The sequence below is a fragment of the Sinocyclocheilus grahami genome, unplaced genomic scaffold, assembly GCF_001515645.1.
Source record: "Sinocyclocheilus grahami isolate Dianchi unplaced genomic scaffold, SAMN03320097.WGS_v1.1 scaffold27.1, whole genome shotgun sequence".
Classification (NCBI taxonomy): Eukaryota; Metazoa; Chordata; class Actinopteri; order Cypriniformes; family Cyprinidae; genus Sinocyclocheilus; species Sinocyclocheilus grahami.
This window is the reverse complement of record NW_015505206.1, coordinates 1,710,887-1,731,954: the sequence shown is the minus strand read 5'-3', so window position 1 is coordinate 1,731,954 and position 21,068 is coordinate 1,710,887. Positions and strand designations below refer to the sequence as shown.

The 21,068-nt window shown below is 37.4% G+C and overlaps 2 protein-coding genes across 3 annotated transcripts in view; both read right to left on the bottom strand.

Moving 5' to 3' along the window:
- Nucleotides 1–16,073, bottom strand: part of LOC107567706 (ATP-citrate synthase-like) — a 30,946-nt gene extending 14,873 nt beyond the window's left edge. The window contains exons 1-9 of the mRNA XM_016253452.1: nt 15,895–16,073; nt 9,696–9,874; nt 8,256–8,378; nt 7,004–7,066; nt 6,179–6,369; nt 4,810–4,889; nt 3,798–3,928; nt 2,825–2,943; nt 1,065–1,201 (exon numbers count right to left, since the gene is read on the bottom strand). Of these exons, the coding sequence (XP_016108938.1) occupies nt 1,065–1,201; nt 2,825–2,943; nt 3,798–3,928; nt 4,810–4,889; nt 6,179–6,369; nt 7,004–7,066; nt 8,256–8,378; nt 9,696–9,854 (1,003 nt within the window). The 5' untranslated portion in view covers nt 9,855–9,874; nt 15,895–16,073. The remainder of the gene's footprint in view (nt 1–1,064; nt 1,202–2,824; nt 2,944–3,797; nt 3,929–4,809; nt 4,890–6,178; nt 6,370–7,003; nt 7,067–8,255; nt 8,379–9,695; nt 9,875–15,894) is intronic.
- Nucleotides 16,074–18,508: 2,435 nt separating this feature from the next.
- LOC107567700 (2',3'-cyclic-nucleotide 3'-phosphodiesterase-like) overlaps nt 18,509–21,068 on the bottom strand; it is a 5,959-nt gene continuing 3,399 nt past the window's right edge. For both annotated transcript variants that reach the window (XM_016253429.1, XM_016253440.1), the window contains exon 4: nt 18,509–20,102. In XM_016253429.1, the coding sequence (XP_016108915.1) occupies nt 19,635–20,102 (468 nt within the window). In that variant the 3' untranslated portion in view covers nt 18,509–19,634. The remainder of the gene's footprint in view (nt 20,103–21,068) is intronic.

The window sequence follows — 21,068 nt, the reverse complement described above, 5'->3', positions numbered from 1 at the left end:
TACATTTAATTATTCAATTTCTGTACCTGAATACTGTTATACTTACCTGAAAAATATAAAGCAGTGCTTATTTCATTTGTATCTTTGTTCTGTTATATTTATCTATGCTTGTAATTTGTTTATGTCCTATGCTGATTTACTCGCCTACAAAATCACCCCAATCATTTTTCCCCCCAAATAAACTATTCAAGTCATGTGGTCAAGTCATTTTTTTTTCATATATATGCTTATTACGTTTGAAAAATTATTATTTTTCTTACAAAAACGCATGCATTCACTACAGGAGGCCTTTATTCACCCCCCCAGAGCCGTGTGAGGCACGTTTTATTATGGATGCGAGCGCTTTATTTGACGACTTGTGGACTGTTTAACTGCAACACCTGCTGGCTGCAATAATAGAGCTTGGAATAGCCAGGATAATTTTTTATATAACTCCGACTGGATTCGTCTGAAAGAAGAAAGTCATATACACCTAGGATGCTTCGAAGGGTAAGTAAAACACAGCCTAATTTTCATTTTTGGGTGAACTAACCCTTTAAAACTTGAGATTGTCAACAAAAGTTAGCTACCAATCTAGTAACTTTGAATAAAAAAAAAAATTCTGAATTAAACTTGTTTGGTAATCACTGCAGTATTGATGCTAATAAATACTTCTTAATATAATAATAATAATAATAATGATGATAATAATAATAAATATTAGTATTATTAATATTGTTGTTATTTTAATAACAAATATAATACACATTTTATTTATAATATATTAATTCTATTAATATGACAAAGTAAAAAATAAAATTCTGAAACTTTTTATATAAATAGAAATTAAATATAAATTTATTATATATGGACAGTTTAAAAAAAATCTGGGTCTGGGACAAACCCCCCAAAATTAAATGATTTAAAATGAACAACTTTAATTATTTCCCCCCAGTATTTTGTGATGAAGTGTAAAAGATTTTGCACATTAAAAAAAACATTTGGACAAGAATTGTTAAAAAACACTTCAAAATAATTTTGTGAAAGACTAATAAAGAAAGTCTTTAAGACTGTGGTGCACGTACCATCAGGGTGCTTCTCACGGGTCATGAGGGAAAGGATGGTCTTGGCATAGTCGTATGTTTGTTGCTCACTCGGAGCACCTGAATACTCTCCGTAATTGGCCAGCTCATTGACTCCGCCCAGATCACAGATTGTGTCACTATGAGTGAGGAAAAATACAATACTGTATGTTAAACTATTTGCTCTTATGTCAGGAATATTTAGGACTGAAATCCCAATGAAATCCCTACATTAGGAAATACAGGAAATAGAGCAAGTCAATATTATCCAGTAAAACTAGCATCCGTTTTATTTGTTCATGGTTTATTTGTCTGTTTGTTTATGGGCATTAAAGAGGAAAACATCTGGTTTCTTGATCCTCTGCCCTACTCTCAAGAGGACAGCACATACACATCCTAATTAGTCTCACAACGCTTTCTCTCGCTCCATCTCCTCCCTCCATCAGGGAGAAGGACAGATGCAGCAGTGAAAGATGAACCTCTAGATAACCGTTCTTAAGCTTGGATGGGTAATGTCATTTAGCTCTCAGAGTCTGGCTCTTACAGGTATCTGCTTCATCTCTCAGTCCACGAAGCACAAGAGTTCTGCTCATTACACCAGCATCTTCCTTCAAACGGTCTCTTACTATAAATTCCATATTCCAAGCTACTCTTAAGATTTAGGATTTCATTTAGAAATGAAAATTCAGACATCGACTCACCCTCATGTTGTTACAAATCTGGAGGACTTGCTTTCTTTCTGCGGAGCACAAAAGATCTTTTGAACAATGTCTTAATGTTTTTGTCCAAACAGTCCAAGTCAGTGAGGTCCAGTGTTGCTTTGGACCCCACTGACTTTCACTGTACGGACGAAACTGTTGAAACATTTTTCAAAGTATCTTCTGTGTTCTGCAGAAGTAATAAAGTCCTTCAGATTTGGAATGACACGAGGGTGCATAAATAACTGAATCTTTTATTTGTGGATGAAATATCCCTGTAAATTTAAAGTTACAACAAAAATGAACATTACCACATTATTTACTCACCTTTAAGCCATCCTAGGTATATGACTTTCTTCTTTCAGACAAAAACAATCGAGTTATATAAAAAAAATGTCCTGGCTCTTCCAAGCTTTATAATGGCAGTGAACGGGGGCCGAGATTTTGAAGCCTCAAAAAGTGTATTCATGCATCATAAAAAGTGCTCCACACGGCTCCAGGGGGTTAATAAAGGCCTTCAGGAGTGAATCGGTGCATTTTTATATCCATATATCCATATTTAAAACTTAAACCCGTAATCTTTATTGTATGCTTGTTCACGAGAAGGTGGAGTTCTAGCAGATGACTCTCCGGTGATTAGTGACGAATGCGGAAGCACAGACGAGAGAGCAAAACAAAACACCAGTCACGAATTAAAAGCACAAAACAAGGATTTGTTAAGAAAAATGTCAGAGCATTTCAATATAAGCCAAGAGGAGACTTGGCTTATAAACTTTGCTTCTGGAGCCATGTGGAGCACTTTTTATGATGGATGGATGCACTTTTTTGGCCTTCAAAATCTTAAACCCCATTCACTGCCATTCTAAAGCTTGGAAGAGCAAGGGCATTTAAAAAAATATATAACTCCGATTGTATTTGTCTGAAAGAAGAAACTCATATATACCTAGGATGGCTTGAGGGGGAGTAAATCATGGGGTAACTTTCATTTCTGGGTGAACCATCCCTTTAAGCAGTTAACATTCATACATCATATGTAAGCTAGACTAACTCGTGAGCGACAGGTACCTGTAGACGACAGAAGCTCCGCCCCCTGCCACCATAGTCCAGATCCGTCCGCGAGGGTTCAGGATAGTCAGCTTGAGGCTGGCGCCACTCTTAGCATCTAGATCTGCTATGTATGCCTCCTACAGGAATGTTATGAAAAGGTTTGTGTACTGTACCTCACATCAGTGGCTAAAGACAAAATCTGCTGTTTAATGTCTAAAAAATATTTTTTATTTCCCATATAGCTAGGTTTGGTTCAAATGACATGGTAAATAAAAACAAACAAGATTACAAAGTCTATCTACTAGTAAAATGCCATAATAAGAGGAATATAATTCATATAAATGAAGCAGAAACTCATTCGTTTCTGGTGTGCAGACACAGTAAACGGAAACATCATAAAATGGCTTGTGGACTGCGTGTTGACCAAATATTTAATGAAGCCAACACACTTCCCTGTCCTACCCATATGGCCCAACAAGCAATTACAACAGCACATCTGACAGAAGGCAAAAGTGTACCATAGGTTATTTATTAATACACCAACTCTGATTTTATTCCAGTCTGTTATAACAGCTAGTTTATCTGTGTGTGTGATACCAATTAAACCGGCCTTCTGTCAGATAAATATTGCCTAAAAACATACTGCCAACAATGACTCAGCGCAGAAGACACATCACTCTCTATCTCTGCACGACTCATCACTGTAATAGTGTCTGTGTTTGATGAATGAATGATTTATGAAAGACTGCCTTTAATTAATTATTAAATCATATTCTTTAGAAGAAGTAAAAGCAAGCAGAAACAGAACCACAAGCGTCCTCTGATGAATCAACAAAACCGTGATAAATGCAGGCAGTTCCTTCCTGTTCCTTGTTGGGTTTACAGATTAACTCATACAAATGAATGCTTAGATGGCATCTGTCACTCTATCACTGAAAACGTACAATATTATCCAACAAAATACACATCTACATGTGATTTTGATTGTTACCTCAGGATAGGCCTCTCTGCCGAAGGGAGGGGGAAACTCCATATCACCCCACTTGGCTTTACACAAGTAATCGGCTGTGGCATCGATTTTAGCAGCCATGTCCAGCACATACACTCCATCTTTAGTGACCACTGACAGAGAGAAAGACAGCGTTTGTTCATCCCAGTTTCAACTTCTGTCACTTAGCTTTTTTTGCCTACCTTAGGCAATAATGAAATTTCCACTGAATCCTTTATTAAAATCTCACAGTTGCTAAATGCTTTGGCTTGTGCTGTGGAAATGTTGAGGTGCACATGATGTTTCCAGGCGCATCAAAGTGTTTCAATATTTTGATTCTTATTGGCATATATGATTCTTGAGTCATGCATTCCACTGGATGACTATGCGATTTTATGGTAAAAAAAAAAAAAAAAAAAAAAAAAAAAAAAAAAAAAAAAAAAAAAAAAAAAAAAAAAAAAAAAAAAAAAGTGAAATACTATGAGAAACTCATGCAGACAGTGTATTTTCTAACAGACTGAGAACATGTGAAATGATAAAAATGTGATTCATATAGACAAAAACACAAACAGGAACATCTAAGTTAGAAACGGTAACAGATGCCGTAGGGCACACAGGGATTATTAATTAGTGCCCTATGAAAAATCCCCAGTCACCATCAAACAGCATCCATGTTAATTAATTAGCCTTAATTTTCTCAAAATAAAACTTTCCTCAAAACATTCTATTATGTGTTTTTGACACCGAGTTGGAGCAGAGTTCAGCCTTCAGCTATGAAGGAAAATAAGCAAATAGTGTCAAAATAAGATTTGTTCTATCATCTAAAAGTAATGAGCAAGTAGAACTTTTACTGCCTTGTAAAGAACTGGAAGTGGTTTGTATTTGGTCTCCATAGAGCGAATCAACAGTGCCAAGACACTGGGAAGAACAGAATCAGAAGTTTGGCGGGGTGCACAATTAACGTAATCTATAACAGACGTCAGCTGAGGTGGGATGGGCTGCTTTTTTGACTTACCAAGAGGGTTGATCTCCAAGTACGTAAAGTACAAGTCTTCGTACAGGTTAAACAAGCCTACCAGGAAACTAGTCAACATCCTGCAGGAAAAAAAATAACATCTTTATGTAATATTCTGTTAACAGAATATTATTGTTACATTAAAGATTGTGAACATGCTAAACTGATATGCTAATGATTTCTGAAAAAAAATAATACTGATTAAAAAGCTTTTTTTCCAATGCTGAATGTACTGATGCATCTGTAATATTGTATACAAAACAAACTGGAAACAGACGGACTATGAACAGTAATGACGCTGGATTAAACGACAGAACTGGTTACTGGTGTGAGCCGGAACAGCTGCTGTTTGAGGTAACGAGGGAAAACAGAGGGAGACGTGAGGGAGGAGAAAGTGAGAGAATCATCCGTCATCCACCACATAAAAAAAAAAAAAACTGTGACGGTCCATAGTCCGGAGAACACAAATTATACACGAGAAATGACAGGGAGACTGAATCACTGGAGGAAGAGGGAGAACTCGTGGGATGACAGTAAATCAGTAAATACACTCGGTGAAAGATGACAAAAGGAGATCTAGGAAGGGAAGAAAATATATTTTATGCCACAATATTTGTGAGAGGGAGTTGCATGTTGTTTATCAAGCTGTAATCTTCATAAAAACATTGTGTGTGTGTGTGTGTGTCTGTCTGACTGAGAATAAGAGAGGAAGAATAAAAGAGATGGATGAATAGAAATAGAGGTGTGGATACTGGCCAATGCAGCCAGACCTGTCTCCCTCGTCAATGTCAGCCAAGGCGGTGAGGTCAGCCAGAACGAGATGTCAGTGTATGTGTGCCATCAAAAAGATAGACGTGAATTGAATAATACTGGGGGGTGGGAGGAGACGGGGAACGGGGGAAAGATTTCATTTGTGTAATGGATCAAAGTGCCCTCAACTACTGGCGGCACAGCTGAGAGCACCTCGTTTGCTTGTTTGTCCTCCTTCCTCTACATCAGTCTCATTTTTTTGCTCACTGTTATCCTGTCTTGATATGTAGCAAGACCAAGTACTGCCTGCAGCATCTTATGTACGGGGATGCAGAAGTGACCCTCAAGGGGGGGCAATTTAATTATGGCTATATTTCCCTTAGAGTGGTCGTTATATGGCAAAGGAAGTTGAATCAGCATATAGCATGAAAAGGGAGTTTCTATACAGATTTTAAAATCTTGATTCTGATTAACAACTGACAGAAAAGAAATTTGTAGACCAGCACAACAAAGAAGTGCAAACACTGCTCAGCACAACACAAAAAAGCTAAATAAACTATACAAAAACTATAGATGAGTGTAATATTTAACAACATGTGACACTGATTGTCTGACTCACTCTTTCTTATCTGCAGGGGTGTGTGTGAGGAGCTGACTCTTGACTGTGTCTGCACTGATCTTCTCATCCACTCCCACCAGGAGTTTTAGGGCTTTTGAGTCCACGTCTCCTACATCCACACCTCCTTCATGATGGAAGAGCATGTAATCTCCTTCACGTGTGGCATAGACACAGACGTAAAACTCCTCCTCCTGAGGGAAAGTCACAATTCAGCAATGTTAGCTCTCCCTTCCTCATTTTTGCTCAAGCAATGTCTCGGATAGTAATCCATTAACATACATTATCATAATCATTTTACAACCATGTAAATAATACAACCTCTACTATAAAAAATATATATATTATCAACAAAATTGTTAATAATAATAATAATAATAATAGTAATAATAATAATAGCTGTAGAATTATTATTTTCATTATCATTATTAATCTAGTTAACAATAATTCTGCATCTAACAAATTTTGAATATACTATATTATTTTACTCCTTTATTGGAATAATATAATAATAACAACAACAATAATAGCTGTAGAATTATTATTATTAATTTATTTAACAATAATTCTGCCATTTTTATTTATTTAATCTATTATACTATATTACTTTACTCAATTATTATTATTATTATTAATAATAATAATAATAATAATAATTCCAGTTAGAAAAATAATGAAATATAATAAAATGTATGTTAGGTGCACAATCATTTAATTGCAGCTTATAATAATAATAATTCTGCAGCTTTTATTATTATTATTATTATAAAACACAAATAAGCCATTTCATTCACGTACCCAGTAGATTACATTTATTGGACGGCTCACCTGTTTGTGGGCTACGAAGGGCTCAATCAGGAAGTTTTTGAGGATGCCTTTAGCCTTCCCCACCTGAGAGACAGAGAGATGTTTCTTTTAAAAGCTTATGTTTGCATAAGGCTTTCCATAAGGGTTAAACATCAGAAATTGCCTTTGGTCTGAATCTAAAAGCTTCTCCTAATGAAAAACACAATGAAAAGGGAATTATGTAAGAGGCAGAAGAAAAGGAGGCCAGAGATGGGGAGGAGGAGGTAGAGAAGTGTTCATACAGTCTAAAGGCTTGTGTTGAGCACCAGTGACTGGACCTCAGTGTTCAGGGACTCGCTGAGAAAACTGAACGATTTGACAAGCAGAGCCGCAAGCCGTGCGCGCACATGTGCACACAAACACAAACAATCTCATTTGTGCTGCAGTGAAAACAGCAGGCCAAAAGGCCAGTTGATATAAATCAGCTAGAAAGAAAGAGGAAGGTGAGGTGACATTTCAAAGAGAGAGAGAGAGTGAAAAATAAAGAAATGACAAGGTGGGAAAACAATGAAACGCTTGAAAGTGGGTCCACAGAAACTATGACAGAGAGAGACCTTGCAGAAATAACCTACAAAAAATATGTGCAGCATGGGACAACAAAACAAAAATATTACAAGAAGAAAAAAAGTAATGTCTGTCTTTTTCTCAGCTATATACAGTGAGGAAAAAAAGTATTTAGTCAGCCACCAGTTGTGCAAGTTCTCCCACTTAAAAAGATGAGAGAGGCCTGTAATTTTCATCATAGGTATACCTCAACTATGAGAGACAAAATTAGAAAAAAAATCCAGAAAATCACATTGTAGGATTTTTAAAGAATTTATTTGCAAATTATGGTGGAAAATAAGTATTTGGTCAATAACAAAATTTCATCTCAATACTTTGTTATATACCCTTTGTTGGCAATGACAGAGGTCAAACGTTTTCTGTAAGTCTTCACAAGGTTTTCACACACGGTTGCTGGTATTTTGGCCCATTCCTCCATCCAGATCTCCTCTAGAGCAGTAATGTTGTGGGGCTGTCACTGGGCAACACGGATTTTCAACTCCCGCCAAAGATTGGCCCTCAGGCAACGTTATATGCAGGGGCATGACATTTAATATATTGGGTTACATAAACTGCAAACATGCAGAATGGAAAATGTGCATACAGCAAATGCACTTTACACATTTCCAAAGGGATAATGCCAATGAAACTAAAGCTAACATTAAGAGGCAGTTTGAGTATCTGTTCTCACCATTGTCTCCTTCATAAGATGGGTTTTGAGCCAGTCCTTCACTCCCTTCAGATCCAGGTTCACACCCACCAGTCCCAGCTTTCCTCTGCGCTTGATCAGCTGATCTGGCTTCACAACCAACCGCTGGACAGAAACATGAAAAACACCAAAACAATCAAACACACATCCATTAGAATTTATGATGTTAAGCATTGTACTATTGCAAAAACAACAAGGAATAAAAAATAACAGGAATTTAAGAGATTTTGTCAAGAACCTGTGACAACATCTAAGGTTGAAATGACTTGTTTGAAACAGACTACGAGATCTGGAATGGTCTGAATTTTCGCTTAATCTTTTCTTTGTTTTAAAATGGTAAAAATCCTCAAAAGGTTTAAATGAACATGGTTTCGGGCTTTTGGAGTCCACTGTGTGTTAAATAAAACTGAACTTCCTTATTCATTTTTAGAAACACAAACAGAAGGCAGGAGTACGATCAAAAGAAATGTCATGATTTCCTAATTAAGCCGGTCTCTATATAACGGTCTCAGTCACTGACTAAAGATAAAGGGAGGGGACAGAGAGACATATCTAATATCATTATACCCTCTGGCAGGGGGTAAGGTGATTAAGAGTGCTTTTTCAGCAGAAACCGTCGCTGTACTGTCATTTGTGAAATTCTGCTACGCTCACTTTAGCTCCCTTAACTGATGTGCTAGTCAAGCAGCATACTAATGAACGCCATCCTGTCCCTCCAACATCCTCAGTATCTCTCTCGATACGACTTCTTTTACTCATTTACCCCTCAGCAGAAATCTAACTGGTTGAAACTGCTGGCAATAGTAAAATAGTGCTTTTATTGGATTATTCACGAATCATTTAGAGAAACTATTCTGCTAATAATGACAATCATTGTCACAAACTAAATTTAAAACCTATGCATACAGTACATATACAGTGCACTGTATTAGTATTTATGTATTGCAATAAAAAAAAAAGTTAATTTTTTACTGATTGTTTATATTTTAGGAACTATTTCATAAATATGATTAAATGTAACTGTATTTATAGAATAATTGTAGTAAATTTATAATATACAGAATATAAAAAAAGTAATTAACACATAATAAAAAAATATACATAAATAAAAAAACACATTAATATCCCCTATGAAGATTCAAAGATTTCAAATTATTGTGGCAAACAAGTATAGGCTAAATCATTGTATAGAGATTAAAACCAAGTGTTACCAACTACTAGCCAAGAGTACACAATGATCCACTTTGCAACAGAGTTTGTAACTGTGTCGAAGACAAATTCCACCTGCACTATTTTTTAATTATTGGCCTCATAAGCACAAGTCATGTTTGGTCACTGAATTGCATTACTTGGCAGGGAAAGTAAGTTTCAGCTCAAGCCCAAATGTGACCCCAGATCCATTATTTCCAGCAGCTGTCTTACCTCTGTCAGTAGCCAGGGGTGATCCTGAACCAGTCGCTCCCAGTCGGTTTCTGCCGTCACGTTAGCATAGCGAAAGCGGTTCTGTACGGCGGCTGTAGTGCAAATGTGTTTGTAAAGAAGTTCTTTCCCCGTCTGCTCAGAGATGGCTTTGGCTGACATGGTGCTCGATGACTAAAGCACTGCAGAGAAAGGCACACAGAAGCAACTCATTAAACATCAGTCAGTCACTTGAGAGCAATAAATGAACAGCACCTTTTAAAATGCTTCACAAAATTACAACGGCTCAGATCAGTGCATTAAATAAAAAGCACAACTTCTTGTCCAGGCCCTTGTCATTTCTAGGCTGGACTACTGCAATGCTCTTCTGGCTGGACTTCCATCAAGCACAATCAAACCTCTACAAATGACTCAGAATGCAGCAGCACGACTTCAACGGTCTTCAACGAGCCCAAAAGAGCCCATGTTACACCAATCTTTATCTCCTTGCACTGGCTGCCGGTTGCGGCTCGAATCAAGTTCAAGACATTGATGCTTGCATATAGAACAGCCACAGGCTCAGCACCCGCCTACTTCCACTCACTACATCCCCTCCAGAAGTCTGAGATCCGCTAGTGAGCGACGCCTCATGGTACCATCACAGAGAGGCTCAAAATCACTTTCCAGAACATTCTCGTTCACTGTTCCTGGCTGGTGGAATGATCTTCCCACCCCTATCCGGAATGGTGAATCTCTGACAATTTTCGAGCGACAGCTGAAAACTCATCTCTTTCGAAGCTACTTGACTTCATCATAAAAATTTTATATATATATTTTTTAATTCTCTCTTTACTTATTCCTTCTCTTTCTAGCTTGTACTTATTTGAACAATATCTAGAAACTTGGTATTACAAGCACTGCCTGTATCTGGTTGCCTCTTTAAGAAGAATCGCTTTATGTATCCCCCAATTGTAAGTCGCTTTGGATAAAAGCGTCTGCAAAATGACAATGTAAATGTAAAAAGACTAAATAAATAATGCTATATAAAATACATACATACATACATATATACATAAATACAATTTATTAATTACAAATTGTAAATAAATAAATACTTTGTGACACATTTTGTCATCATTGTTCAAAAGGCCATATATAAGAGGTTTACAAGTTACTGACATTTGCACAGGAAACAAAAAAGTATACAAGGGTATAAAGTTTTTAGTAAATAAATACATGAAGCCAAGTTACTTCGTCCATTCTGCATTAACCAGGAAACTGAGCAGGAAGTTAAGCGGCTGAGTGAAACTAACACCCCTGCTAGACATTTAAAGTACACAATGCTTACATTTAAATAGCACGCTGAAGACACAGACACAATATTTTGTAGAAACCACCATTTTTCCATTCATTTTCTCTCGCTACATTACATTTCTCTTTGTTTATCTGCTGGTTTCTCTCTCTCTCTTTACCTTTCCCTGAATCAGGAAAGGCAGCTAAAAATAGGGCCATGCTCACCCTGATTTGATTAGCCCTGGACTTCGTGCTGTGCACGAGAGCAACATCCAATTGCAGTCTGACTGACACATGAAAGAAGGGCAATCAGGTACATCATGAACAGCAAGAATCAGCTGAGCTATTAAACCAAAAGAAATCCCATCCAGACAGATAGTACAGGCACTGTCTTTATAACCAATTTTACCAAATCTTAGTAAACCAATTTGAGCTTGATTCTCTCCATCAACTCTCATACATGAGTGCATTTGTGACTGGCAGGCTGAGGTAGCATTCAGATGACATCACCGCTAGGCCTGTCGCAATAATCAATATATCGACTTATCACGCAAAATATGTACATGACCTCAATCATTTTTGGTGACGCAATATATCGCCCATTATATTTACTTAAAAATTAATGTCACCATGTTTTGTACATTCCACTTGCGGCAGTGTCTTTTGCAGCTTCTTGTACATAACGTAGTGTAGTCATGAGGTGCTAGTGATAATATATCACACAACAAAAAGTTGTTATCGTGACAGGCCTAATCACCGCCGCCTGTCTGAACCCTGTCAGGACGTGCAGTGGAACGAGAGTGCCAAGCTGCCAGTGGGGTCAACGTAACCGGTCTTTGTTTAAAAAAGACAAGATAAACCAGTTGGCAGAGAATGACAAGAACCTACCATCTCAATCTGTATTCAACACCACACTGTGCGTAGGCTTAAACAACACAGATAACATAAAGAACCAAAGATTCAAACAATGAATACACTACCATTCAAAATATTTATTTTTTTGTTGTTGTTGTTCAAAAGAAATTACTACTTTTATTTAACAAGATCACTTTCAATAAAATAAAAATATCTATTTCAAATAAATGTTCCATTCATCAAAGAATCCTTAAAAAAAATTATCACGGTTTCCACAAAAATATTAAGCAGCACAACTGTTTTCAACATTGATAGTAATAGTAAATGTTTCTTGAGCATCAACTCAGCATATTAGAATGATTTCTGAAGGATCATGTGACACTGAAAACTGTTCTTTCACAAAAAGTTCTGAAAAAGTTTTCAAAAGAAGAAAAGAGAAGAAAAAAAATCCTACTGACGCCAAACGTTTCAGTAGTGTAGGCTATGTAATTTTTTTTTTCTAACATCCTAAAAATTCATTCATATCAGCAATAATGGCTATATTTTCATGGCAAGTTGATTAAACTCTTTTAAAACACAACATTAAATAAAATGTTGCTATAAATCCTAAAAATGTTTCCAGTTTTCCATCTTAAAAACATGTATAAAACTATTAAACATTAAAATCACTAGCTTCTACAAACATCCCAAAAAAGGCCTGGGAAACGTTTATTGATTTGTGGATAAATTGTCTGCAAGGAAAAATGTTACTAAGTAATGCAAATTAAAGGGGTCATATGATGCAATTTCAAGTTTTCCTTTCTCTTTGGAGTGTTACAAGCTGGTTGTGCATAGATAAGGTCCTTGGAGTCGCAAAAACTAAAGTCTCAAAACCCAAGGGATATTCTTTATCAACATTAAGACTCTGCCACGCCCCCCTAAAACGGCTCGTTCTAACACGCCCCCACATATCTACCTCACTATGTGGAAATATTTGCGTAATGAGCGAGAGAGAGCGCGCGAGAGAGAGAAAGCGCATGAGAGAGGGAGAGAGAGCGAGCGAGCGAGAGAGGGAGAGCGAGAGAGAGAGGGGGGGTCACATCACAGTGGAATCAGCTGTCTTAACCGTGGCTTGTGTACTGCAAACACATACCAGCTTCATCACTGTGTCTGTCACGCGACTCTGTTCCCCTTTCGGGCTTGAACTGATGGTAAAACTGATGACATTATTTACTGTCTTTACATTTATTTTGAAAGATGAAGCTCACGATTATGGTAAGGGGCGTTACATTTCCGACGAGTGCTTGCGGTGTTCGGCCAATCACAATGCACAAGGTCAGCTGGCCAATCAGAGCAGACTGCGCTTGTCGGAAGGAGGGACTTTGTAGAAAACGACGTGTTTGAGAGAGGCGGGGCATAGAGGACCTACAATAATGTACAGTATTTGAAAATTTTTGTTTTTTGAACATTAAAGCATGTCAACATATTCTGTTACACCAAATACACAAAATAATGATCTTTAAAAGAGCATCATATGACCCCTTTAAGAATGCCATTTAATCTTCCTTATGCACCTTGAAAATAGTCTCACTGTTTTTCACCGCTCCTCTTCTGCAATGAGAATTCAAGCGGATGCATGTGGCGAGGAGAACAGAGTGTTCAGTTACTGTAGAAGACAGTCCAGTCCTTGACCCGGCAATTTACTAATGAAGAGAGAGGAGCGCTCCACCCCCATGCAGCACCCTCCCTGCACATCACCCACCCAACTCACTAGAGTGCTGTAAATGCACAGACTGAAAAGAAAGACTTCTGTGTTTAGCATTGTTCTGATAAAAGACACAGAAAAACAAAAAAAACACACACAATGCCTCACTCACACATTGCTGTATCAGTGTACATATAGATTTGACATCCAGCATCACCGCAAACATTGGCCAGAAGGAAGTGATGAGTCATCGCACTGGCCATATTGGACTCATAGACCAGTGATGTAAAATAAGTTAAGCACAAGCACAGAAAACCAATACAACTTGTGAAGTCAACACCGACTCTGTCCAAAAAAATAAAAGAGGTTCCATAATTCACACCCTAAAACTGGTCTTTAAAATGCTTTTATACACTGTAAAATCTATTTTTCAAAGTAAATAATAAATAAAGGAGTATGTATTGCAAGAAACTACAATTCCAGTCTTTCTACTTCAATTTCATTTTTAATTCAATGTGTTATTTGCCAATTGTTTGTAATCATTTTTTAAAATGTACCAATTTCTAAGTGAAAATTGTTTGTACACTAATTGTTTTTAAAGTACCAGCCTTTTCGGTAAGTTAAGGTCTACTGATTCACATCTCTTACAAAATATCCTACTGTGACCACTGCATGAAGAAAAATACCATACAGAAACTTTGTTTCACCACACTAAAATGGCAGTGACTATCCATTAACCAATTTAATCAAAACAAGAAATTACACTAGAATTCTGACAGCTTACACTGACTGGCAAAGATACCATAATAACTTATTACTGTTTTGGGATAGTAGCAATAACTATTGACAGAAAGGTTATAATGGTACATTTTTGTAAGATGGATAAGCAAAAGAAAAACTAGCAGTGTATCTCTAGATTCAGTAGATAGTCTCAGTTACAGCAATGGATGTGCCATGTACTTTCCTATCTAACCGATAGCGCTGCAGAGTGTTTTATTAGTATTGATCCTAGTGCACACAGAATTACCAATGACCTGATCTGACCCCATTTACAATGGTACGATGATGGTAATACTGCTGTACTTTTCAGTAAGTGCTGGCCAGCTGCATGCACACGCTCATTCTGCACTGCACAGCTGGTTAAGGACTTGTGCGTGTCACTAATAGTGATGCAACTGATTTATAACTGCGTTTCGCTCGCTCACAAAACAGCAGTGGTATCATTCATCACATCGAAAGGATGCGAGGAGGAGCAGGGGGTTTCACAGTAAAGATATTTATCTTATTACACTCCTAACCCAACACATTTATCTGATTCAAAGGTGTATTCGACCCGTTACATCTGAATAACGCTAATGACCAAATTGCAGTGTTTATTAAATCTTATTTCTATCCTCACTGATCTCTTTGATCTAATGCATGGATGGATCTTCATTATTTAAGCTCAAGCTTATATAACGCTTCATCCAAAAGATGATTGGCTTTAATTAAATTCCTGACTACAGAAATCCATTTAAACATTTATTCCTGTCAAATTGCTGTATGTTAGATATGCTTACTAGTACTTGTTATCTTTTAATCACTAGCAAGTAATGCACTCATGACTCAGTGCCACTAGTAATTATTTACAAAACACAAATTCTAATCCCTTTGCTATTAGTCACTATAACAATGGAACAGTTAATTGATAGGAACAGTTAATTGGTACTACTGGGATAGTGACTTGTAGCAAGAGAATAAGTACAAGTAATGCACAAGTAACTAATTGATTAGTCACAACTGCAATATACAGTACACTAGTGACTAATTGAATAGCTATCACTCACTAATGAAAATAGTAGCAGTGTGCAAGTGCCACATTTAATTTATAGCAGCTTGTAAAAGCAAAAAAATATACGGGTCACAATTTTATTACATACTAATAAATAAGCCAAGCTATTAGTCAGATAAAATCAATACTAGAAAGTTAAGGAATATGTTTAAACTGCCTGCCATTCAGGACAAACATCTGGTCTCCAGCCTAGACTCTAATTCATTAGTTTGAATGCTTCTTGTGTGTTTTGTTTTGTGTTGACACTTCCGTATACGTGAAAGGTGTTAGCGAAGCCACTCATTCATTTACATCACAGGTAAAGACCAGTAGAACCTGTCTCTGTACGGGTGTCATGTATGACTGATATTCACGATCAAAATTACAATAAATATACAGAAGCTGCGCTAGAGTTCCTCACCCTGATCTATACAGTCAGTGTTTTGAGCAAAAAGAGCTGTGTCACTGTACGTTTTTTACTCTCGGTTTCTTATATTTCGCTAAATGTACTTGTAAATGAGAGACTGTTTTCAATATCCACTGTTTGCACTACTAGTACGCTGAGGTTTAGAGCCACTTACCGGTCTATGTACTCTTAATGACAGCAGGCTTTGTCCTTTCAGGGAGTTCCTAGTGCACCGAGTCTGTCTGAGAGAGTTGACAGGCGAGATATGGTTGCAGGAGACACTTTTTCCTCCAGACAGACAGCGTGGCTGCTCCCTCCCTCACTATGCGCTCAGCCTTTCCTGTTTTCTCTACGCCGACATCTGACGATGGCCTTGGCTGATCTCTTCCGTCTCTGATTGGCTCTCTCCATCCGCTGTGATGCGAGGCCACGCCTACTTGAACAGGGAACGTTTCATCGGACCAGGGTTTGATTGGCTAATTCTGCCTCGTCCAGCCAATCAGGCTGCGTCGTCGGGCATTTAGCAACGCGCCTCAACGAACCCCATTAAGGACGGAAAACGACCCAAATGTGCAATGTGGACTGAGTTTTGAAAGCGGCGATTTCTAAAATTAATTGTCACAATCATTTGTGACCCTGGACCACAAAACCAGTCATAAGTGCCAATTTTTGGAAATTGAGATTTATACATCATCTGAAAGCCGAATAAATATTGATGTATGGTTTGCTAGGATAGGACAATATCTGGCCGAGATACAACTAAAAAAAATTTAAATTAAAAAAATCGAAATATTGAGAATATCATCTTTAAAGTTGTCCAAATGAAGTTCTTACCACAGTTGCAAAATATCTTCATGGAACATGATCTTTACTTAATATCCTAATGATTTTTTGGCATAAAAGAAACATTTATAAGTTTGCCCCTTACATTGTATTGTTGGCTATTGCTACAAATAGTGTTACTTATGACTGGTTTTGTGGTCTAGGGTCACATTTCCATTTTGCAAGACAAGAAAACAATCATTGCTAGAAATTGCGCCATACTCAAAGGCCATACTGCACGCACAGTCTGGTCACATATGAAAATCATAATCAAGGTAATAATTTGAGTATTTAATTTATAATCACTTGACTAGGGCTTAGCAACAAGAGTAACACTTTGAATATTACAACAAGTACTGAACAAAACAACTATTATTTTCACAAAATAATGTTCACATTTGCTTACCAAACACTGAATCATTAATCAATATACACAAATCCAGCAGAGGCTTTCTCAAAGTCAGGCTCCCCAGGCAGCACATTCCTTTCTTTTGCACAAGAGTCAATGTTGAATTAGCATCATATCTAATGCACCACGTTAAATAAAATTTAACTTTAACAAAGCTTTTCAGGTGAATTAATTGGCCTTTACAAAGGCACTGCCGCACTGGCTGTTGCTAATGCACTTTGGCTCCTCTTTCCACAGCAGCATCAGTTAATGGGTTTGAAAGGCTCTGACCAAGAGACATGACTCAAAACAGACATTACAGGCTTTAAATAGAAACATAACCATTGATCACTGGATGTCAACAGTGTTTGCAGAAGCAAGACTCTGATAAGTCAGTTTGGAAACCACAAGATTACTAGTGTGGCATAGACCTTAGTCGGGTAGTGGTAGGCTATATTTTATTTTTGACAGGAATGAAAACGAGTCTGAGTGATAGAAGTAGAATGTGCTCAATGGATTGTACTGTTGTTTAACAACATGCCAATTATTAAGCTGATGAAAAATAAATCTTTCAGTAGACAAAATGTGAAAATTAAATGATTTAGGACTTATACAGTGCATGCCAATGTAAAGTCTGAATGTCTACCCCTCAGAGTCTTGTTTTCATCAGTGTTATACTCAATATGGCATCGCAGTTACATAAAGGCTGCACAGATGTTCATTCACACACACTATACATATATATATATATACAGTGGGGCAAAAAAGTATTTAGTCAGCCACCAATTGTGCAAATTCTCCCACTTAAAAAGATGAGAGATACAGAGAGTTCTTCACTGAGGATGTGCAGAAGCCACACCATCCAGACATACAGTAGATGGCGTTTCTTTGAACAAACACCCACCTTAAATCTTGCATGTCAGAGAGAGATAAATATACGTGGGAGGGATTATTTATACCAAGACAAAACCAACATATTCTTGCCTCTCTGGTTGGTCAACTCACTAGCTGTTGAGCTACAGCTGCAATATTGGCAATATGCTCCATCTAGCTTTTAGTGGAGACAATCGCCCCCTACTGGCAAACTTACTGTGAACCGAACTAAACGGGAAGATGCACTTATGCTGTCAATAATTAAGAGGTTGTGTATTCACGAGCCACTTAAGCTATAGTTACTTCGTCTACATTTTTAAGATAATTTAATTTCCTATGAATCCAAAAACCGGTGCCGATTAGGAACCAGACGTTTGCTGCAGTTACATCTATTTGAAGTGGAATGAGCATGAAACCACCCATTTGGAACAAATGATTACACACGTCCTTAACTAGAACAAGCTAACTAATAAATCCAATCCTTCAAACATTAAGAACGTAATTCACTTACAGCAAGAACAGAACGCCAGGGTTGTCAGAGCCAAGCACATTCTTTATTAAGTGTACAAAAAATGAACAACAAGGTAAGTGCAAAAATTTAGTGCCTTGATGTCAGACACCTATAAGAAGCATGGCTTCAGCCATCTAGAAACCTACAGAAGAGGAAGGCACCAGATAGATGCTTGTCACAGTATTTAGAGTGCACTTTTTTTTTCAAAATTGATAAGAATGAGAGAGACAGAGGGAGTAAATTTACTATCACATGTGAATATACTGGTTTATGAAAGAGCATATCGTACAGATATAATGAAGAGAAGTACAGGCATGTCTCATCCGACGTGACGGGCTGTAAATTCAAAAGGGGTCTCTGATGGTTTGACCAACACCGTGTAAACGATAAGTTTAGGAGAGAACACTATTTCATACACACACATATACACTTTAGCCTAAAAACATGTCACAGAGTATGTAATCTTATTTGATAAAAAGAAAAACCTTGGTGAATTTTACGTAATTGCGAGAGAGATTAACCATGTTGTGTTTTTTTTCTTCTCTTTTTGGCAAAAGGCATGCACACACACAACAGATCACTATTGGTGGGATTATAACAACGGTGCAGCATGAATTCTTGGAAATTATCAGCTCCACAAAGGCCGAAGAAAGAGAGGGACACCGAAGAATCACACACTAAACTAACAAATTTATACTCCATGCCAAAACTTCCTGTGATGAAGGATCAAGGTGCTCTATTTCATGAACTCGAAGATCTAAAATGTAAATTTAGAATGCAAATCTTCTAAAGATACTGAATGTGAAACCATGTATCTAGAATAATCAACAAGAACTCGGCTGGAACGGAGTATAAATCAGTTAATCAAACCAGTAAAGTTGTGCTAAATCTAAGTGTTCTACATGAGTGTCACGTGTAAGGAAGACCGATCGTGGATGTACCTGTGTAAAGGGAACAGGGATGGTGTGGCGGCCAAACAGCCAAGTGAACTAGCACCTAACGCAGAGTGAACTTTCCAGCAGAGTGATCCATGACCTTAAGGCAGATACTAAGGCCTCTGAGCTTGTGTTGCCAGGCAAAAGGAAAAAAGGCACCAGCTAAGAGAAAGCCGGGAGCCAGCAGGCCACTTTGGAACGTCTGGTCTCACGCTGCCTGCCAAATCATCCCTGTGCACACACTAAAGCTGCGAAACATACACGCAATCCACCTACACACATGCAAAAACACAACATCATCCTCAGCCAACCGAGGGCCGGAGCCCTTAGGAAAAATGTTTTCTCCTCCTTCCCCGCCCCTCTCTTTCCTCCTCCTCGCTTTGCGCTCACAGAATGGTACACTTTTTCTTTTTCTTCTCTCCATCCTTTTTGCCCTGGTCATTGGTGGGCTTGTCGTCGGAGAAGCTAGTGAAGGTGGTATCTGCGGTAATCGGTTCCCTCAGGGTGAGGAACCATCGGCCCTCGCTCAGGTAGGTCAAAGTACCCAAGTCCATCTCGACCTGGGTGCCCTCCTTGCCCTCCTTCTGCAGAGCCAGGATCTCCAGCAAATCCAAACCGGTCTGAACCTCCTCAACGCCTGCAGAGCAGCCTAATGTGACGTGGGCACGGCTACCCGCTGGAAGAGCCTCTACACTGGGCAGGAGGGCCGGAGCGACCCCTTCTTTGTCTGCTCCCTCGGGCCACAGCTTCAACTGGGTTTCGGTCAAAGCCACACGGGCCCCAAACGTACGAGGGGTCACTATGAGAGCAGTGACAGAAAGCTCATAAGATGTGGCAAGGGATTCCTTGACCACCTGCAAAACAAAATATGGTCAAATAAGTACTGTATTAATATTTGGTAGCACTTTACAAAAAGTTTGATTTATTAACATTAGTTAATGCATTAGGTTTCACGAACTACCAATAAACAATTTTTCAGCATTCATTAATCTACATTCACATACTTACACTTGTATACTTACACATTTACATTTTTTATGATTTGTTGTTATAGTTACTTTTTTTGTTGGATGACATTATATTAATTTCTGCATTTTGATTCAGTTATCTATAGAATTTTTTAAAAATGGAATATCGTTTAGGTGAAGGCTTTAAATAAGCTCTTATGAGATTTCCGCATTTCCATGCACTGTATAGAAACAAATAATTATTCTCTTGCAATTTCATTCATGTATATTTTTATTATTATTCACTTTTTAATGCCATGCCAGCATCAAGGCTATTTTCACAGCGATCTCAGAATAAATTACACATGGTATACAATTAACAAAAAGTTATAAAAGACACTTCAAATCTACACAACCTAAAATACATTCAGGTGATACATTTTTAAATAAATCAGTTAAACACCTCTGAATAAAACCGTTGTCTATTTACATTAAAAACAGTACTGTACAATCGAATAAAATATCATGCATATTTTTAAATTGTGCAAAATAAACTCATACTTACTAATCTAAGTTCAAGTTAATTTCCACGTATGCTAATAAATGAACATTTCATGTTTAATAAATTAACATTTATTCATTTCATAAACAATAATTAATTTACATTAAAACGGATGCCATAATTTTTATTAGGTTATGTCAGCATGGCAGGAAACGGGTAAAATCAGCTACAAAAGTTAAATAAACATTAAAAAGGAGGTAAAGAACAGACAAAAAGCATAAATGAACAGAAACAGATAATTATAAATTTCACTCTATATATATATATATATATATATATATATATATATATATATATATATATATATATAT